The 19638-nt window shown below is 44.2% G+C and overlaps 1 protein-coding gene across 3 annotated transcripts in view; it reads left to right on the top strand.

Moving 5' to 3' along the window:
- Positions 1-7532: 7532 nt before the first annotated feature.
- Positions 7533-19638, top strand: part of LOC119165856 (venom metalloproteinase antarease TserMP_A-like) — a 76019-nt gene continuing 63913 nt past the window's right edge. For all 3 annotated transcript variants that reach the window (XM_075872007.1, XM_075872006.1, XM_075872005.1), the window contains exons 1-3: positions 7533-7701; positions 10736-10896; positions 16761-16853. In XM_075872007.1, the coding sequence (XP_075728122.1) occupies positions 7626-7701; positions 10736-10896; positions 16761-16853 (330 nt within the window). In that variant the 5' untranslated portion in view covers positions 7533-7625. The remainder of the gene's footprint in view (positions 7702-10735; positions 10897-16760; positions 16854-19638) is intronic.

Below are 19638 nucleotides of genomic sequence, written 5' to 3'. Positions count from 1 at the left end.
CAAAATGTGTAAAAGCAATGAATGTTTTAAAAGTGTTGTCACGTACTACGTGGGGTAGTGACAGGCAATGTCCCTTGAATCTGTATAGAAGCCTCATTCGCACTCGCTTAGATTAGGGGGCCGTTGTTTATCAGTCTGCGACTCAAAGTGCTTTGAATATGCTGGATCCCATGCACCATTTGGGCATCCGCCTTTCTACGGGTGCTTTTCGCACCAGCCTCGTAGAAAGCCTTTACGCTGAGTCAAATGAGTGGTCGCTTTATCCGCTCAGAACTTACATGTTCTTTGTATATTTCCTTAAGGTGAAAGCAGACAAGAGGCACCCCTCGTACTCCACTATTAATGATTTGTTGATCTTCCTACTGTTTCAAAACAGGCTTTCGATGAGGCTGCCCTACTCAGTTCGCCTCACGGGTATAGCTGAGGAAACTGGTGTGTCACTGGAACACAGTTTATTGGCTCCTGTAGCATACCCGCCACCGTGGCAGTGGCAGACTATTGAATGCGATGTGCTTTTTCTAGAAATTACAAAACACGCGCCCATAGCCCCTATCCGAACATACTTTCTGGAACTTCAGCACAAATACAAGCTTCCTGAGTTCTTTACAAATGCCTCTAAGTCTAACTCCTCTGTGTCCTACGCTGCTGTCGGCCCATCCCTTTTCGGATGCTGGCCCTCTACATCCAGACACAAGGATCTTCACAGCGGAAGCTTATGCGATATTTGTGGCTGATAAACACATGAAACAACTACAACAACAGAAAGGAGTAATTAATATGGACTTCCTCAGTGTGGTAACGGCACTGCACACTCTTAAAAAACAAAAAAAAATATGTCATCGTCTCACTTTACTCCATTTTATGCACACTATACACACTCAAACAACATGTGGTAGTGTGCTGGGTGCCAGGGCACCGTGACATCCAAGGCAACATGATGGCGGATCAGCTTGTTGCATCCGTCCACTAAAGCACTGCCACTACACCCATATCAATCCCGGCTCTTGATCTTAAGCCATCTCTCAAACGAATGTCCAGGGACTACTGCCAGGGCAAGTGAGATAGACACACACAAAACAAACTACACGTTATTAAGCCACACCTTGGCGATTGACCACCGGTATCAAAATCACGTCGTACAGAGGTAACACTAACGAGGCTCAGGATAGGACACACATACACGACACACTCATATCTTATGTCCGGTGGAGATCCACCATTGTGTGACAGATGTGGCGAAGCACTAACAGTTCTTAACATTTTAATCCAGTGCAAACAATTAGACACTCTAAGAAAACAACACTTTCCATTACTCTATCGACAACATATACCTTTACACCCTGCAAGGTTCGTCGGAAGGGAACCACTGTTCACTAATGAATTGGTGCTAGTTTTTTAAAGGGATGTCTGCTTTTACCATGTCATATACCCAGGCATTGCGTAGCGCGACCTCTCAAGAGAGGTTGCTGCTGCAGTGGCTCCATTGAAAAGCATATGCCTCGCGGCCCTTGGGCACAAGGGCGCTGATGAGGCACTTGTGCTAGTGCCAAATATTTTTACACATGCTTTTATTATCAAAACCTTTTGTCACCCATGTTTACTATACATATCATGCCACTGTCATGATTTTAATACTTATGTTTTTACCCGCATTATCGCGAGGAATTTTAAGGCCACTATACAGCCATGCAACATATCATTGTCCATATCTCTAGTCATTTAAATGGTGCTCTTTGGCCATCGATTGGCCCTTGCGCCTTAAAGCGCCACACATCAATCAACCAATCAAGAAGCCGAGTGCACAGCACACAAACGTCGTCGCATTTCCTCTCGCTGACATAGAGCTGGCTCCAATGTACGATCTCTCTTGGCACAAAAACGAGCCATACTAGCGAACTAGGGACCTACACAGGGCGGTCGTAGCAGGGCTTAATAGTGTGACCTGAACTGGTTCGTGGCCTCGGCAGCGATGATCGGGTGATGAATCAACCAGCTCGACAACGTAGTTTACTGTATACTCAGTCATACTGCAGCAGATTCTATCAAACACTTGAATGCACCAGACTCTGTCATAGATGCATTCACCTGCTTACAGATGTCGATGGCATGCGCAATATAGCTTGCAAATGCCTTATCAGTTCTTCAGGCTCTGCCACGCTGGTGTTTTTTTGCGTGAAACTTTCGCCATCTTGGCTGAGCGAAGAACAAAGCAATGCTTTGATTGACTGCTGGCTAGGTAGGGAAGTTGGCTTCAGTTTTGTAGTACCATAGCTTGGCCACAGCATTCAGGCTGGTGTGCCTAAACTCAGCACAATCATACCGTCAGTTGGGACCACAAACGTGCAAATACTCCCAGCCAGTCTTCGACTTCAAGCTTATCGGTGTCGCTGAACACGAGAGGGACATGTTGACGAAGCATCTCAGCGCACGCGACTGACGTGGGTGTAGTAGGGGCTTGGGAAGGAGCGGCGTACTTGGTCTTTTCGGTAGCAGATGGTAAACGGTGGTTGCGTAGCTCCAGGATTGGTTGATTAACAACGCCAAGCGTCGACCAAATGCAACAGGTGCGTTTTTCTGAAGAGTATCTACACAACACTTGGCAAGATATCATGGTGCACGACGCCAAGACAGCTTCAGCACAGAAACAGGCCGAGTGCGTGGTGGAGTTTTTTTTTTTTTAATCAACTAAAGGGAAATACGGTGCTGCGATTTTTCAGCGACCATGCGAATAATGGGTAGTACACGGATTTGCTGAGTATTTGTGCTTGCTGGCTTAGAACGCACGTGTGGCTTTGTTTATCGCTGTGTTTTGCTTTTATTTCAAATGAGAGAACAAACCACTGAAAACTTTGTGACCAATTTGAATTGATGAGCCTAAGAAATTGGTGTGGTGAAGCTTAAGTAAGCCTTTTGTTCCAAGCTACGTGGAGCAAAAAAAAACGGGGCTTAGACAAATTGGGTGTTCTTCGTAGGTGCGGTATTCGGCTTACATAAATAGCCATAGTCTCTAAGGTTCGACAGGCCCTTTCCTAGAAGGTTGTGCTGTACACTGCAGCCACTGGATACGGGCACTAGTACTGCAATCTGCTTTCGATTGCCCCAGAAAGTTACATTTGCACGGATTGTTTTATATCAGGTTTTTTGTCTTGAAGCGGCCGAGAAGAGGTAGGGCATCGATATGGTAACGGTATTAGGTCAATAATTATCAATAAAAACTTTTAATTCAATGAAACTGATTGATTAACCACACATAAGAATGGCTTCTAAACTCTTAACACGGGGTTTCAGAGAGCGATTGCTCACACACATACAAACACACAAACACACAAACTTAGGCTCTGGCAGTTCACTTGATTTCGTGATTGACGGGGTGCCTATTGCGTGGCAAAAGGCGAATACTGACTCCCTTCTGCCATTGTGGTGGTAGCGATGGTATACTGGCGACCTGCATTGGCAGATTGATGCCGATGGCATCTAGTGTGGTGTGAGCTGTTTTAGTTTGTTCGAGCCGAAGAAGATGGTTCGTGTGATGAGTTTCTAAAAGCTGTGACGCTTTACTATAGATGGTCATCGTGAGCGATCGGTGTTTTATTACCCATGGTGACAGATTAAAAGCTTTATGATATGCGTAGTAGGCTGTTTAATGAGCATGAAGGGCAAAATTGACTGAAAATGGGATTTTACAATTTTTGTTGCATGGTATTCTAGCATTACTGACAAGTGCTTTCACAAAGTAGCGCGATTGTACGCACTGTGAAAACCACTTTAAAATGGCCCCACATGCGCCTAATCCCATAACTGCACTGCGGCAACTCGAACATTAAATGGCGCTTTTTCAAACACAACTTTTCGTAAGAAAAGGAACATTTTCTTTGTAAAAACAGCAGCTATCAGGTGTAAACATTTATGGCTTTTCTTATAGATAACATGCAGCCTCACTTAAGCGAAGAAATAGTGCTGGCACGAGAATTTCATTTTTAAAAAACTCTTTTTTATTGAAGCAGCCCTAAAATTCTAGTCAGCACACATATGAATTTTTAACTGAAGAGAGTTCATGCCTATCATTATTATGTTGATTCATAATGATGCCCTGGGCTCAAGTATTGACCAAAAGAAATTTTAGTATATTTCACAAAATCGTTTATACAAATGTTCCTTCGAAAGACCCAATAGTAAAATAACTAATGTTTCAGTATTTTCAGAGCGGGTTTGTAATTTCTCGTTATATTTACAGAACATCTAGTAAACCTCAATTCGTGTCATTTGCTAAATTTTTGGAGCTTGCTTTAAAAATAACAGAGTGATGAGCAGTAGAGATTGCGCGCCTGTCTGTGCTATCCTTTACCTCTTCATTTGAGTTGACCTTTTCAATGATGTGCATGTACGGGAAGCTATAAGTGAAACCACTTATCACAAAGGCTTTTGCAAGACACTGCGCCCGCTTCCTTCGTGTTATGGGGTTGATAGGAAGTACTAAATATCATACGGCAGCAATTGGTACAGGTAGATTGAAGCATTTGAATCGCAGGCTTGTTGTTGCCCTGAATATAACTGTGAACCCCACCGACTCCGATGGTTTCCATTTTTTTTAGCAGGGATTGCGCATGCTGTATGTTCTGAAGAATGTTGCCTCACTCCCTATGAGAGCTGTGCGTACCAATCTCATTGTGTGAACTACTTGGGTAAAAACAACCTGCTAGCGCTCTTTTTCCCGCTGGATTCAATGGATAGTGGAACATCATAATTCTGAAATGGGTGACGAACGTGTAGTGGGCTAAGAAGGCAAGAAAACTAAGCACACTGCAGGCCCACCCAACCGAGGAAAGGAATAATGTATTTAAAGCATTCACTTATTAGGTGCCCACAATTTCATAGCACATCTAAATCGGCCATAATTCACTCGGCTAGAGCGATGCCCGTGCACAGTTAGTTGTTTGCCGTTTATGGATTTGTGGCGCAGGCCCTCGTCGTGGAAGTATACCGCCGACTTCACCCGTTCAACAAGCTTTTTCCGGAAGTCTAATGCATTACATCCTCAAGGCCTCGTATCTCCAGCACTAGTCTCGTGGAGTGTCGCGAATGGGAATGTTTGAACAAAAGTGGTCGCAATCATCTGAATTCGCAGTAATGTTACCTTGCTTTTTACCCGTTGTTTAATTCACTCTGAAGTTTCAACCTTCGCGATTGGTTATAACCTAGCTCGAGGGCTAATGGACCAAGCGGAAGAAGACTGGGTACCGGAAACGGAGAGAAATCAGAAGGTCAGCTTCAAAAAAATCAACAACACCTACAAGTTAAGGAGCGCCCGGTGCCGCCTGGCACACTGCTCCCTAACAAACAACAAACGACGTCCTCGCGCTTTCTATGGACAAATACTTATCCGAATTCGGTAGCATACCACAATTTACAATCTCGTAGCCCGGGTATGCTATAGAGCCCGCTAGAGCATACCCAGGTTATGTGCGCAAAGAAAGAACCAGAGATGCTGAGCTCAAAACCATATCACGAACTCCAATCACATCGGGAAGCCAAGAAATGCTGCTGAGGCTGGGACTACTGGCTGTGTCCTAGGAAAGAGAACTGACCATAGGTATTTCGCTGACACTGTGAAATATACCTTATCCTCCTCTCAACAAAATCACTACAGATAGTGTTCCTCTCACGCCAGTGCATGCTGAACGTGATTTAATAAATAAGGAAACAAAAAGGGCTATACGACAAGGGACAAGCAAGGGTACAACAATAGCACCTGCAGATTTTTTTCATATAAACTGAAGAGAGTCTATTTCCATGAGTCACCCATCTTTGGCTATACTTACTAGTGAAACGCTAATATTTGAGAAGGATTAAATGGCATTACAGGAGGGGGTTGTCAGACGATGTATGCTTGTCGTCCTTTCTCTGTAGCATCATTATCTAAGCGTATGTATGTAATGGTGCCACCTTATAGAGGGCTTGGCTGTACATTTCAACGTGGTAATACTAATGAATACGTTTCACAGAAATTCAGGTGTCGGCGTCGATGTCATCAGTTGTCAGTGAAAAATTGTTTCAGTTATGTCTAAAAAATTGACAATGATGCAAATAATTCACTAATGATTGAAATATTTTGGTGTGAGTAAGAATCAAACTCAGGCCATTCGCGTGGAAAGCAGGTGTTCTACCACGGAGCCACGCTATTGCTTTAAACTTCCTCGGAAGGAAGACAACGTGACTGTCATGTAGTAGAAAAAGTTTCCTTAACGCATGTAATATTGCGTGGCAAAAGCATACAAAAACCCTTCCTCTTTTTTTTTGAAAAAAGTTCATTTACACAATGCAGAAAAATTAAAAAGTATAACGTCTATGTGCCACGACAAACATCACAATGTTGTCGTCAACACATCATTACTATAATATACATGACAGACGTGGCATGCATGTACAAAAGACCACATTAGTATATAATGATACAGTGATTACGAATGTAAAATAATACAGTAGATCTAAATGAAGAGAAATTGGTTACAAAAGAAATTATGAAAGAATACTTGATGGGCACTGTTTAGCGCCACTTCGGTCGAAAGATGAGTTGAACGCGTTCGTGGTGAGCACTAACAAAAGGGCATGACCAATACCGCAAGACTTGTTTTTTCTACGACTGTTTTCTTGTTTACTAAACTACTTTGCTCGTGACATAAATGACAAGAGACCCATACTTTTCGACACTCCTGAAAATGCAACAAGGAACGATACTTTCAGCTGACCACTTCCATGTCTGAATTATAATAACAACTGTGGAAGTTCCTATGGGCCAAGGCCTTCACATTTATATCATAAAAGCCTCGCCATAGAGGAGATGAGTGGTAATTTCGACAACATTGAGCAAATAACGAGCGTGGACGAAATCCAGGATGACTGGAGAAAAGCGAGATAACAGCGCTGCCACGTAGAGCGTTCTCATGCAACAAAATTCGATCACCTGGGCTACTTTAATGTTTGCCTAAACGTAGGCACACGTGCTTCAAGAATTTCACCTCATTCGAATGGCGGCCACCGTTACCGCAATTTCGTGACCTGCGGGTCAGCTGTGAAGCGTCGTAATCACCAGGCAACTGCAATAGGCCAAGTTTGAATACATAATGCCAAAAACCTGCAAAGTAATTGCACTTATGGTATAGTCATTTTGAAAGTGTGGATCAATAGCTAGATAAATAACTTACATTTATTATTTTAGCCTTTGGTCGACACTTTCAACAACTGGAAGAATTCGACGGGTGTTCTCGTAAGCAGCTCATGTGCCTTCTGCAAGTGTCGCCGGCTGGAATCAAGAGCATGCTTTCAGCAACTGGAATGCATGACAGAAGAAAGGGTGACATTTCGTCAATTGAAAGCTATGCCGGGTCAACAGATGCACGAATAAATCAGAAATGAAGAAGAGAAATAAGGTTCTGCTGAGGTAAATGTTGCCATTTGGAAAAACAATGACCACAGGTGGGAAAATTTTTAATGAAGAGCCTTAGTGCTCATAGTAGTAGCTGAAATGCCTGTTCTCACATGTAAGAAAGATGGGCAGAACAAATTTGCAACGTAACTTGCTGAATATTTAACAGTTTGTTCGATCTGAAGTCGGAACGGAGTGGGCAATGGGGTCTTCCAAACAAGCAACAGTAATAGTCACGGCCCTTCTGTTTTTTCTTCTGGGGACCACAGCTCATTCAGGTAAGATGTAATTTTTGTTCAACGCAAATAACCCGCTATCCCCGCAGAAGAATGTATAAGCTCGTGTACTCCTATAGTTAGACACACAAATATTGCTTAATAATTAGATTAAAAGGCCCAGTCCCCGATGCGCCTGTCTGAATATATGAGGTAACGTGGTACGGGATTCTTAAAGTGTGCTCTAAACGTTCAATTCATGCAACAACTCGAATACAGTGCATAATCAGTGGTCGTTGATGGTGAACGTTCTAAAATTGAATACACAAGACGGAGAGAGGTGCATTTTAAGAGCAGTTCTCTGTCGTCGAATGCGCGCTGTCATGGGACCTGCGTGCTCTATTCTAATACATATTATACGCTGAATTCAACCCATGCGTGTGCATTGCTAGTTAAGGCAATCGCAAGAAAGAGACACAGGCATGCGGTGGCAGAAGGCGCACAGCCTTTCTCCCTCTCCTTCAACAATAGGACATATTTGGAAGATATAATTCAAGATTTCTTAATGTAATTCCCTAAGAAGCATTCCTTACTGCTAATGCCAAGAGATACCACAAGATTATCCGTCACACAATCTCTATTCTTTAATGAAATCTTTAGGAAAGACCCAATGTGTGGACGCGTGCAATATTCAGCCTCCACGCACTTCGAGTAGTCTATCAATCCACCCTCGCACTGTCCATGGAAGAGGGGGACAGACAGTACTTTCATTAAAACAAATGAATTTCCTCGACTGTAGTAGGAGATGTCAGTTAATCAGTCAGGAGCCCATGCTCTTTGGCGGCTGCCTGTGTAAGAGCCGTGACCCAGACCAGTCTGTTAGGGTCAGGGCTGAGCAGTGTGCTGCCCCACTGCTTCGCTGTAGCTTCCTAGTAAACTTAAATTGGGAAGGGACCACGCAGAATAGGAACGGTCCCGATGGGGTCGAATCAGGATTCAATCTCAAGACATGACGAACACTTCAGCACCTAAGGAGCTCTAAAAAATCCGCGTGTATTTTTTTTCGTGGCTTCAAGCTAGAGTGGTGTTCGTCACTTTTTATTCATTGGACCTTTCAACATCTCACTGGAGCGCGCAGAACTGTTTTGTAATATCATAAAAACGCATTTATGACCACCGTTCACTAGCAAGAGGGGGCTGGGTTTTCTCAAAATGGCCCTCTCAAAACGGCGCACCTCGAGATTCTCACGGTGCCGACAATGTGGACAGTACACCGCTGCTTGCTGCGCGATCGCGCCGATGGACACGAGTGTGCGCGTGGCTTTCAAGACTCTCACCGGGTTAGCGAAGCCGATTGCGTTCGCAAATGGTGACGTTGACACTTACGAGGCGCAAGCCAGGGAAGCCGAACGCAAGCGTCAGTAGTGGAAGACCAGCGACACCGACGAGGTGCGAGTCACGAACACCGATCGCGTTCGAGAATACAGACGGCGCACCGGTAACGCCGACGAGATGCGAGCCAAAGAATCCGGGTGCAAGCGTCTTCAACGCGTCCTGCCTCCCGTGTCTTTGCGTTTCAAACAAACGTTTACTCGAGTAAACGCTACACCGAATTTCACTTCAAACCGTTCTTCCAGCACCCGTGTCGACGCCCGTTTCAACCGGGTGAATCCCATTCGCACCGCTGCGGCTTCGCATGCCATCAGGGTTCCCTTCGGGGAGATAGTTAATTTTGTTTTTTTCAAGGAAAAGTATTGTTTCACTGCTTTCATTGGAATAGGAAACCACGTGACAGATTTGTGGCATTCAAGGGAATTTGAAAGACCTAAAAATCACTTGTAACGTTTAAAGACACTTTGATCCTCGCTGCTTTCGTAACGTGAAGTAGGAGTTCTGAAACTTGTGTGAATATAGCCTCGCCACTCATTTACAGTCACTCTTACGCTTTGAATATTTATATGTTTTAGCAGCCTTTGTGCATGGAACTCTTCATACAGTGTTCACCGTAATCACTGTTCACTTCTTTTGTCCCAATAACTGACACTCTTTGGCCATCAAATGTCCCTTGCACTATAAAACACCATACATAGACGTCATGTCATGAACGCATATTACACTATTCTGAAAAAGAAACAAGGCCCGTGTGCTCAGATTTGGGTGCACGTTAAAGAACCCCAGATGGTCAAAATTTCCGGAGTCCTCCACTACGGCGTCTCTCATAATCATATGGTGGTTTTGAGATGTTAAACACCACAAATCGATCATCATCAATCAATGAAAAAGAAACAAAGGCGGCGGCCACAGGGCCCTTTGAGAGGCTGAACGAATGCCGTGACGTTATTCTCGGTATATGAAGTTTCTTGCAACTTTAGCACTGCTGATGCATGGCCTCATTTATTAGCTCAAGCAACGGCACGTGACGAGTTATTCGCGGAAGCAACAGTTGAATATACGAAAAACGCTTGTTGACGCAGCACTCAGATGTTTGCCATTAATTCAGATTTTTTTTTTACTCCAGCTGCACAAGTCTCACCTGTGCTATCATCTAACAGCGGCGGCGGGGGCGTTCAGCTAGCGGAGGAAGCGTTTCGTGGGAGTGAAGCACGGCTTCGCCAAGGAACCTGATGGTGGCACAAGCTTCTAAGCTCTCTGTTTCAGAGTGCCTCGCGTGGGTAGAGCAATACAAACGTTTCATTCACCTACTTTACAGCTCTTAGTGCAACTACTTCGTAAGAAATTAGGACATCGCCAACAAAAATGTCGGGCCTTGCTGGAAGCGAAGTTTTATGCAATTCTAAAACTTGTTCTGCTTCCGTGTGCGCTACAAGGACATGTTCTTGAGGGCCACTGCGTTATCGTTTCCTCAAAAAGGTATGGTTATTTCTCAAGAAAAGAAAAAAAATAATGAAGCTGAAATTTTAAGGCTTGTGTTTTTGTCTGAAACAAAATAACAACTGACAAGAACCGATGTCATGAAACGTATCCAGGATGTTATTAGTAGCCAGTGTAAAGTAAATAGATAGATTATAATTGAAATAACACGTCACTGTTTCTCACTCAACAACGAAAACTCATTAGCCTTGCCTAACCCTTTCAGGAACCCTCGTGTACCCGAGACTCCTCGAAAGCAGGGCCGATGACGCCAACATCTTGCTGCACGTCAATGAAGCACTGACGCTGAACCTTCGCAAAAGCTCAATACTCGCGAAGGACTTTGTCATTACATCCACCACGAAGAATCATTCACAAAAAGTGGTCGTAAGTTTTCAAGTGCCTATAGTCTATCTAGAAGCTGACTGGCAGACTTATAGAGGGAGCATAAATTCGCCGGCCCTCGGTGACGTTGCCATTCACGGGCAGGCGCGCACTGGTGTTTGAGACGTGCAAGGTGTTTCTTGTTCAATAGGTAAAGGGACTCCGAAGGGGCGTCTGCGCAAGCAGGCGTTTAGTGTGTAGCAACACCACGAACCCGAAAAAATGGGGGGGAGGTTCGACCTCCTCCCACGCTTCGCCGTGTGTGGCTTAGCCATTTCCGGGTAAAAGGGAATCCTGGGTGTTGAGCCGATTCTGTGTGATTGGACCTTTGGGGCCCCCGAGCAGACGCAAAACACCCATTTGGCCCTGGCTTCATGTAGATGGCACGCCTGGGTGGACCCACGCACGGGAAATCGGAAGTCGCCTTTTCCTGTCTTCCTCTCCTCTCATATTTTCGCCTTTTTCTCACTTTCATACCTTCCTATCCTCTCCTCATTTCTGTTTACTTCCATCTTCCAGGTGGCAAGCGTTAGCCTTGTGTATGTGCCCTTTCTTGGTGACAAAATGTTGGGTTATAGTGGGTTTGTACAGCGTCTACCTTTGCAGCGTCCTTCGTTCGCGGAGGTGGCACAAGGGGGGGCAGTGCCCCCAATTCCGCTGCGCGCGCTCGTACCACACAAAGTGGACGGGCAGCAGCGCTATTCACCCCCTCAGCGGACATAGCACAAAGTCTTCCGCCACCAAAAGGCTTGCAGGCCTCTGACCGTGAAGCCTTAGGGCATTCCGTTTCGGCACATAGCCCTAAGACTTCCGTGCCCGCATGCGCGAACCGCGCGCGGGCATCCAGCACCTCGTCCGAGGTGATGGACACAACAGCAAGCCCAACGGTGTCTTCAGCGCCGAAGGACAGGCGCGGCTCTTTGGAGCACGCCTGAAAATAAATAACCATCATTACGGGGCCTGACAAGGGTCCTTAACTTGACGCAATGCTACTTTAGTAGACACAACACTCATTTACAATCAAAATAGATGCACAAATAATACAATGGAACGTCAAAGGACTACTTAGAAGCCTTGACAATATCCAGGAACTTTTACACAAAAATTCACCAAAATTGCTGTGTACAAGAGACACACTTAAATTCTAAAAACAGCATTTTTCTACATCGTTATGTAATATACAGAAGGGATCACAATGACGCTATGGCATCATCTGGGGGCGTGGCCTTTATAGCTGATCAGGGCGTAGCATGTACACAAATACCACTACAAATATTGCTTGAGGCAGGGGCTGTTCAAGCAGTTTTTTAACCAACTTGTCACCATCTGCTCTCTTTACATACCTCCTCAGTACCATCTCGAAAAACAAATTCCAATCCCTTATAGATGACCTACGAGGTCGCCTAATCGAACAGTTCCTCTTTTCTTCGGGTGCGTGTCTGTTTATTAGGAAAGAGCCAACATACTTTAGCCTCACCAATAAAACCTGCTCATGCATCTATCTCAGCATTGTGTCCCCACCGCTTGTACCCCTACTTCAATAGAAAGTGATCAACAATCATTTTTGAAAATTACGACTTTGTAATCATTCTAAGCACATCGATATACAAAGGTCCTCCACAGGTTCCCAGATGACAGACAGACAAATCGGACTGAGAAAAGTTCAGAGAAGCTACTCGCTTGAGTTGGTCTTACATATGTGTATTAAGTATGAATGCAGCTGTAGACATTTTTACAGCACTTCTTATCGATGCTACAACAAAGTGTATTCAACAATCTGGACCGTTCATTAAACGACGTGATCCTTGGTGGAACAGTGATTGTCGAAATGCTCGAAAAAAGCTAAATAAGGCATGGAGGCTGCCCTGGAACTCACCGACAGCCGAGAAGCTTGACAATATTTAAGAACATAAAGTCTCAAGGCAGAAGAACGCGTAGGCAGGCGATTAGGGAAAGTTGGCACAACGTTTTATCCGGAATCAATTCATATACACTGGAGGTGAAGGTTTGGAACCTTGTAGTCAAGGTAGTGGTACGATAATCTCACCTACTTCCTCTTATGAAAACACAAGGCGAGAGCTTTGAGGACCAAGCGAACCCTCTTGGGGTGCACTTCAAACAGGTCTCCAGCTCGTCGCACTATGCCACATCGTTCCAGCGATACAAAACAATAATAAAAAACAGAAACTCGAGCGCAGATCCACAAACCAAGAAGCATATCATGAACCTTTAGATTTAGCTGAACTACAGGCATCACTAACCTGCGGCAATAACTCTGCCCCAGGCTCCGACCGTGTAGTATATGAAATGTTAAACGCTTGTACTGTGAAACACAAAAAGACCTTCTCCACTTGTATAATGCAGTTTGCGTTTCCGGTGAAATCCCCTCTGTCTGGAAAGAAGCCATTGTAAGACTAATTTTAAAGCAAGCAAAATGGCCGTCTTATATTGCAAGTTACAGGTCAATTGCATTGGCAAGTTGTTTATATAAACTTTCGAAAGGACGATTAACTGCCGGCTCCTATACTTTCTAGAAACAAACAATCTACTGGATGCATACCAGTGCAGATTTTGTGAGGGTAGTCTCAGTACTGATCATTTGTTACGAATTGAAGAACAGATCCTTGATGCTTTTGTTCATAATCAATTCTTCCTTTCACTGTTTGTCGATATGGAAAAATATAACGATACCACTTGTCGCTTCGACATACTGTGAGACCTCTAACTATTAGGTGTCCGAGGTAACATGCTGACCATAATCGAAACCTATGTGTCCAACCGCACTTTTTGTTTACAAGTGGGGAATGTCTTGTCACGAACTTTTGTCCAGAATACTGGAGTGCCACAAGGTGGTGTCTTAAACTGCACACTTGTTATTATAAAAATTAATAACCTCCATTCCTGCATTCCACGCAATATGTCTTATTGCGCATACGTTGACGATAGGCAGATATTTTACAAATCATGCAACCTTGCAATGTGCGAGCAGAAGCTTCAACTTGATTTGAATAAGGTTACAAAATAGGCAGATGAGAATGGGGTCATCTTTAACCCGCGAAAGAGCACGTGTGTTTTATTTACAAGAGGTCTTAAACCCGATCCGATTATTGACCTCCACCGACAGCAATTGGCAGTGAAAAGTGAACTTAAATTTTCAGGCTTAGCTTTAGACAAGAAATTCACATTTTTCCATCACCAGAAAGTTCTAAAGAACAATTTCCTGAAAGCTCTAAATATACTCAAGACTTTGTCGCGGGCATCATGGGGCAGTGATATAAAATTGCCTGATGAATCTTTATAAAGGCCTCATACGCACCCGCTTAGACTACGGAGCATTGTCTATCACTCTGCCGCACCAAGCTATCTGAAAATGGTTGACCTGGTCCATCATTTAGGCATTCGTCTTTCTACGGGTGCTTTTCACACTAGTCTTGTAGAAAGCCTGTACGTGGAGTCAAACGAGTGGTCGTTGCAGCTGCAGAGGACTTACATGTCTTTTGTGTATTACCTCAAAGCAAATGCAGACAAAAAGCACCCCTCACACTCCGTAAAATTTGACTACTCCAGTTTCACACTGTATGATAACCATCCTTTGTTTCGACAGCCCTACTCGCTTCGAGTGAGAGGCCTCGCTGAGGAAATGGCAGTGCCACTTTTTGATAAGTGTCTGATGGCTCCTGCCGTGCATCTGCCACCGTGTCAATGGCAGCTCATAGAATAGAACATATCCTTCAAAGAAGTTACGAAACACGAACCTGTGTCACATATTTGCATGTAGTTCCTAGAGCTTCAACACAAATACAATTGTCCTGACTTCTTCACAGATGCCTTAAAGTCTCACACTTCTGTGTCATACGCAGCAGTCGGCCCATGTTTTTCGGTGGCTGGCTTGCTGCATCCTGGTACAACCTTCTTCACTGCAGAAGCCTATGTGATACTTGCGGCCAATCAAAACAATCAAAAGTACAAAAGGCAGTAACTTACACAAATTCCCTAATCGTCGTAAAACCTTTGAAAATTCTTAACGAACACAAAAACCCTGTCTTTGTCTCGCTTTATTCATGACTATGCACAATGAACAAGTCTAAACAGCATGTTAGAGTATGCTGGTTAAAAGAACACCCCGAAATCCAAGGTAACGTGATGGCGGATCACTTAGCCGCATCTGTCTACGGCAGTGCTGCAATACACCCAAAGCTATCCCTGCTCCTGACCTAAAACCAAATCTTAAACGAAAGCTCAGAGCTTATTGGCAGATCACATGGGATAGTTACACAGGAAATAAATTACACGTCATCAAGCCGTTCATTGGTCATTGGCCACTGATATCAAAATCACGCAACAGAGAAGTTAAACTTGCAGGGCTACGAACAGGACATTCACACAGCACACTCATACCTTTTGTGTGGTGGCGATCTACCTTTGTGTGATAAATTTAGTGAATCACTCACCGTCAACCACATCCTCATTCAATGTAGTGAATTCGACTGTATTAGAAAAAAAACAGTTTTCGTTTGCATACCGTGAACACATTCCACTTCATCCTGAGATGCTCATTAACAAAGAACGACTTTTTGAATATCAATCATTATTTGCATTTTAAATGAAATTCAAAGCTTCAGCATCATATACAAGAAAAATCTGTAGCATAACCTCTCCGCAGAGATTGTTGCAGCGGTAGCTACTTTGAGAAGCACCTGCTTCTCACGCTTTGGTTTCGAAGGGGTTGAGAAGGAATTCATGCTATTTTGCAATCGCTCACTTCTAGATACCATGGTCACTTGCAATTCATCGTACACCCATGCATCCAATCGCGTATCACTGTCATAATTTTATACTTTATACACACATTTTACGTTTTTATACAGCACGTGATTTTAGGTCTTTATACAGCCATATTACACCATCCCATCGCAATCATTGGTCATTGTTTACATCATATCAAAGACATGGCGCTCTTTGGCCACTCATGGCCCTTGCGCCACAAAACTCTACTATTCATCATCATCAATCCGAAAAAAAAGAACCTCCTTTCTCATTCTTCCTTCTATCTTTCATCCCACCTATACTGTACTGTGCATATCTATTCTATGGTTTATCCTTCAACTGCGTTGCTATGGGCGAAAGATGAGGAACGAGGTACAAATAAAGAACGAAAAACACAAAGAGAAGAAACACAAAGAAAGGTAGAAAAAGAAGAAAAAGAAATAGAGTGAGAGCAAGAGATTGAAAGAAACAGTAAGAAAGAGAAAGAAAGCATAGCGCAGCAAGTGCAGTGTACCGCCGCAAGGAGTCGTGAGTGGGAAGTGAGGACGAGGAGGAATATTTTAATGGGGAAGAGGAGCAAAAGGGAAGGAGAAAGATAGACATGAAGTAACCATGCATAGTATGGCATAGTGCGGGGTGGGAAAGAGAAGTGGCAGTGAGGAGAAAAGAAACGATGATGACCGAAAAGAAGGCGTGACATAGCCTTGTATGGTATTGCAAGGTGTTAGAAAGGAAAGTAAGGGGAGGAGCAGCAAAAGCCGGAGGGCAACGCACCAGCTCCCGCTTTTCCACAGTGTTCGCACCACTATTACGTTACTGCCTCAAGTTTTCTTTTTATTATATTGCGCATGGTAATATATAATGTAAAAACAAAAATGAACCGCGCCTTATGGTGAAGGGACTACCACGTGTGGACGTTATTTTCGGGTTTCAATCCCGGACTACACCAAAGTATTTATTCGGTAGCTTGGTGCTACAGCATCGGCAGAAATTTTCTTTTTCGCAACCCTTCTTTAACATCCTTACGAGCTTTAGCAGAAATAATTTATTGTGGGCCAAAGTTTTACTGTTCTTATATTTTATTTTAATGTTGTATCCAGGTAAATGGATTGGAACTCGAGCGGGACTTGTACCACGACACAGAGCACCGCTCTTCGCTTCTTGTCACGAGAGATGGAAACGGCGTGGAGGTGGTAAGAGGAGGCTAACCAGCATGTGGCGAAAATTTGTTACGAGATTCAATACCTCAATACATTCATAAGTTCACGGCAACTCATATTGTATGTCCCTCTGTTTAATCGTTTCATTCCCATTTGTACACATAGGGTTTGCGATTTGGAGGTGTGGTTCATCTCCGTTCCTTTCTTGTATTTTCTCGCTGCCTTATGTTTGTTTGATTCGTTGATCCCATAAGTATAATTTACATTCTAGTACAAAATTCGAGCATCCTTTTTTAGTGATTATCTCTTGAAGAACTGAAAGTGTTCGTAACTAAGTAGACAACTACCTTATGGAATGTCCCGTGCCATGTGGTGACATGCATAAGTTTGCTTTTTATACTAGTGATCGTCGGTACTTTATAGCAACAGCCGTGTAAGTGGCTTTTGGAATAACTATATGAGGACCTTCATACATATTGAGAATTCCCAATGTGTCTCTTTTGCAAATACGCAAAACACTTTCAATGCATATAATGGAAGACACCTACAATAAAGCTATTTTATACTTTAGGTTAGGGCAATTCATTTGACGGGCGATGTCCGAACACTAGAAATATAAGTGACAAATGGAGCGAGGGGATGCAGAGAGGTGCAGTCTTTCAGCTAAATTTTCTTTCGTGAAGTGCAGATAAAAGTAAAGGTACACAAGCTTATCAGCTGTACTACGCAAGAAAAGCCGTTGCGATGCAAAAGAGAGCCATTATATCGAACATATGTGATGAACTTGTATAGAAGACAGGATGGCATCCTTACATAGGCATAACCTGAACGAGCCATCTTGGCCACCTCAGCAATATTTCCCCTTAGCTAATTACTGCTTCTGTAAACACTTCCATACCAGTTCTATACAGAGATGCACCAGTCTGTAATTTGAGCTAAAATGCCAGACATTTCCTATGTGCAGATCGCAAAGGTGCTCGTGAAAGTGCACATTTATGCACTTTGACTAGTTTAGCTGGTTTTGAAAAACATTTCGTTATGACATTGGCATCAGCGTGGCTGCTTCTAAGCGCAATACAGTCATCTTCTTCGTGACCGAACAACCAAGAAAGATGGAAGTAAAATAAGTAATAAAAAGCTTCAGTTCAAGCCCAAATCCAAACCAAGCTTTCGGTGTTAGACCTAGGAGTTCTGCTTCGGATCCATGCTACTTTTTTTCGTTATCTCCTGCTTTCGTCAAGATAAGTTTTACGAACATTTCACATTATGCTAAATTCTACCTTCTGAAAAGAGGACTGCTTGCAAATACTTCGAAACATTATGAACCGTTGCCCCGAAAGAAGCCATGATGAGATGCGAAGCAGCAGCGCTGCGCACGACTCTGATCCGGCTGAAACGGGCATCGACGCGAGGCTGGAGGAACGGTTTCAAGCGAAACTTGGTGTGGCCTTTACTCGAGGGAACGTTGCTTTGAAACGCAGAGGCATGGTATGGGGGTTGGTTTCATGCAAGTTCAATCGCAGATAAACAAGCCGAAAGAGTGTTTCCACTCGACGTGCGGTCGAGCGTTGTGGGTGGTGGAGAGGGTCAAGCGAGTGAGAAGCGTGTTGCGAGTGGGTGGAGGAGCAACATCACCTAGGTGTGTTGGGAGGAGCCAGCAGCTGCTGCAGGAGAGAGAGTGACATCAACGCGCACCTTCGACTTGACCAACTTGGCATCGTTCCAACAACTGCGGCAGGGGAACGTGATGTGGCGTGTTGGCACGGAGACACGGATGGACAGCCTGACACAGGATGGTCAATGAGCTGCTTCGTATCTAAAAAATCACAACGAAAGCCGTGCATTATAAGGAGTCTCCCAATCGCATGTAATATAACTGTGTAGGTTCGCGAACGAAAGCCATGTATTGTAAGGAGTCTCCCTAATGCATGTAATATAACTGTGTAGGTTCGCGTATTGCGTTGTGAACACTTAGTTGGCCCTCGGCTTACTTGGAAAAAGAAAAAATAGGGCATAGGATAGGCCCTTAACTGTGGTTACAGTAGGCATTCTAGAAAAGTTCGAAGCAGCCGTGTTATGACCACAGTCGTGCGTTTCCTTACAATACGGCTAAGGCATGGACTGAGAAGCGAAGATGTAATGCAGGTATGGCTGGAGAAGGTATTGCGCACGGGGCCCAATAACACTGTCACGTTCTACACCTGGAAGCAAAGCTCGAGCGTCTTCCAAGTGTTTTTTTTTTAGCAGCGAAGGTTCGTAGGCGCATAACCCGCGTCTTTTTCACAGTCAAATCTCTCTGCGCCGGGCAAGTGCGCCGAGCAAAACAACAGATGCGACCCCGATGCGCGGCGCAGGTGTGGCGGTAGGTGGCTCACGCAGCACGCACCACGCACTCACTCACTCAGTCGTTTCCTCCCACCGAGCGCAGCAGACGCTCTCTTCACCCGCTCCACACCCTATCGCCTTCATGAAAGCCAGCAGCGACATCAGGCGCACAGTCTTTTGCCTCCGATTTCAGAAGAATTTTGCTCAACTATTGCATTTGCACACGGATCAGTAGCTCTGTGTGCTAAGGAGCAACCCCATCACGAAAGAAGTATTTCGCTTCGCCTCTTAACTTTGTGATGCCCGTTTCCACTTCACGAGAAACTACGGTTGGTGTGAGTCTGAGCCCTGAAATAGTATGAGCTTCGTTGTCTCCCTATGTTTCGTTATTCATATGTGCGTTTTCCGAAATGAATTTCAAGGTGTAAGTCATCGCCTCGTCGTGTGCCCACGCTTCGTTCTTGACTTGTATTTCGTCATGTCATTATTAACT

This window comes from Rhipicephalus microplus, chromosome 8 (assembly GCF_043290135.1).
Source record: "Rhipicephalus microplus isolate Deutch F79 chromosome 8, USDA_Rmic, whole genome shotgun sequence".
In the NCBI taxonomy this organism is placed as follows: domain Eukaryota; kingdom Metazoa; phylum Arthropoda; class Arachnida; order Ixodida; family Ixodidae; genus Rhipicephalus; species Rhipicephalus microplus.
This window is presented reverse-complemented; position numbering and strand designations above follow the sequence as displayed.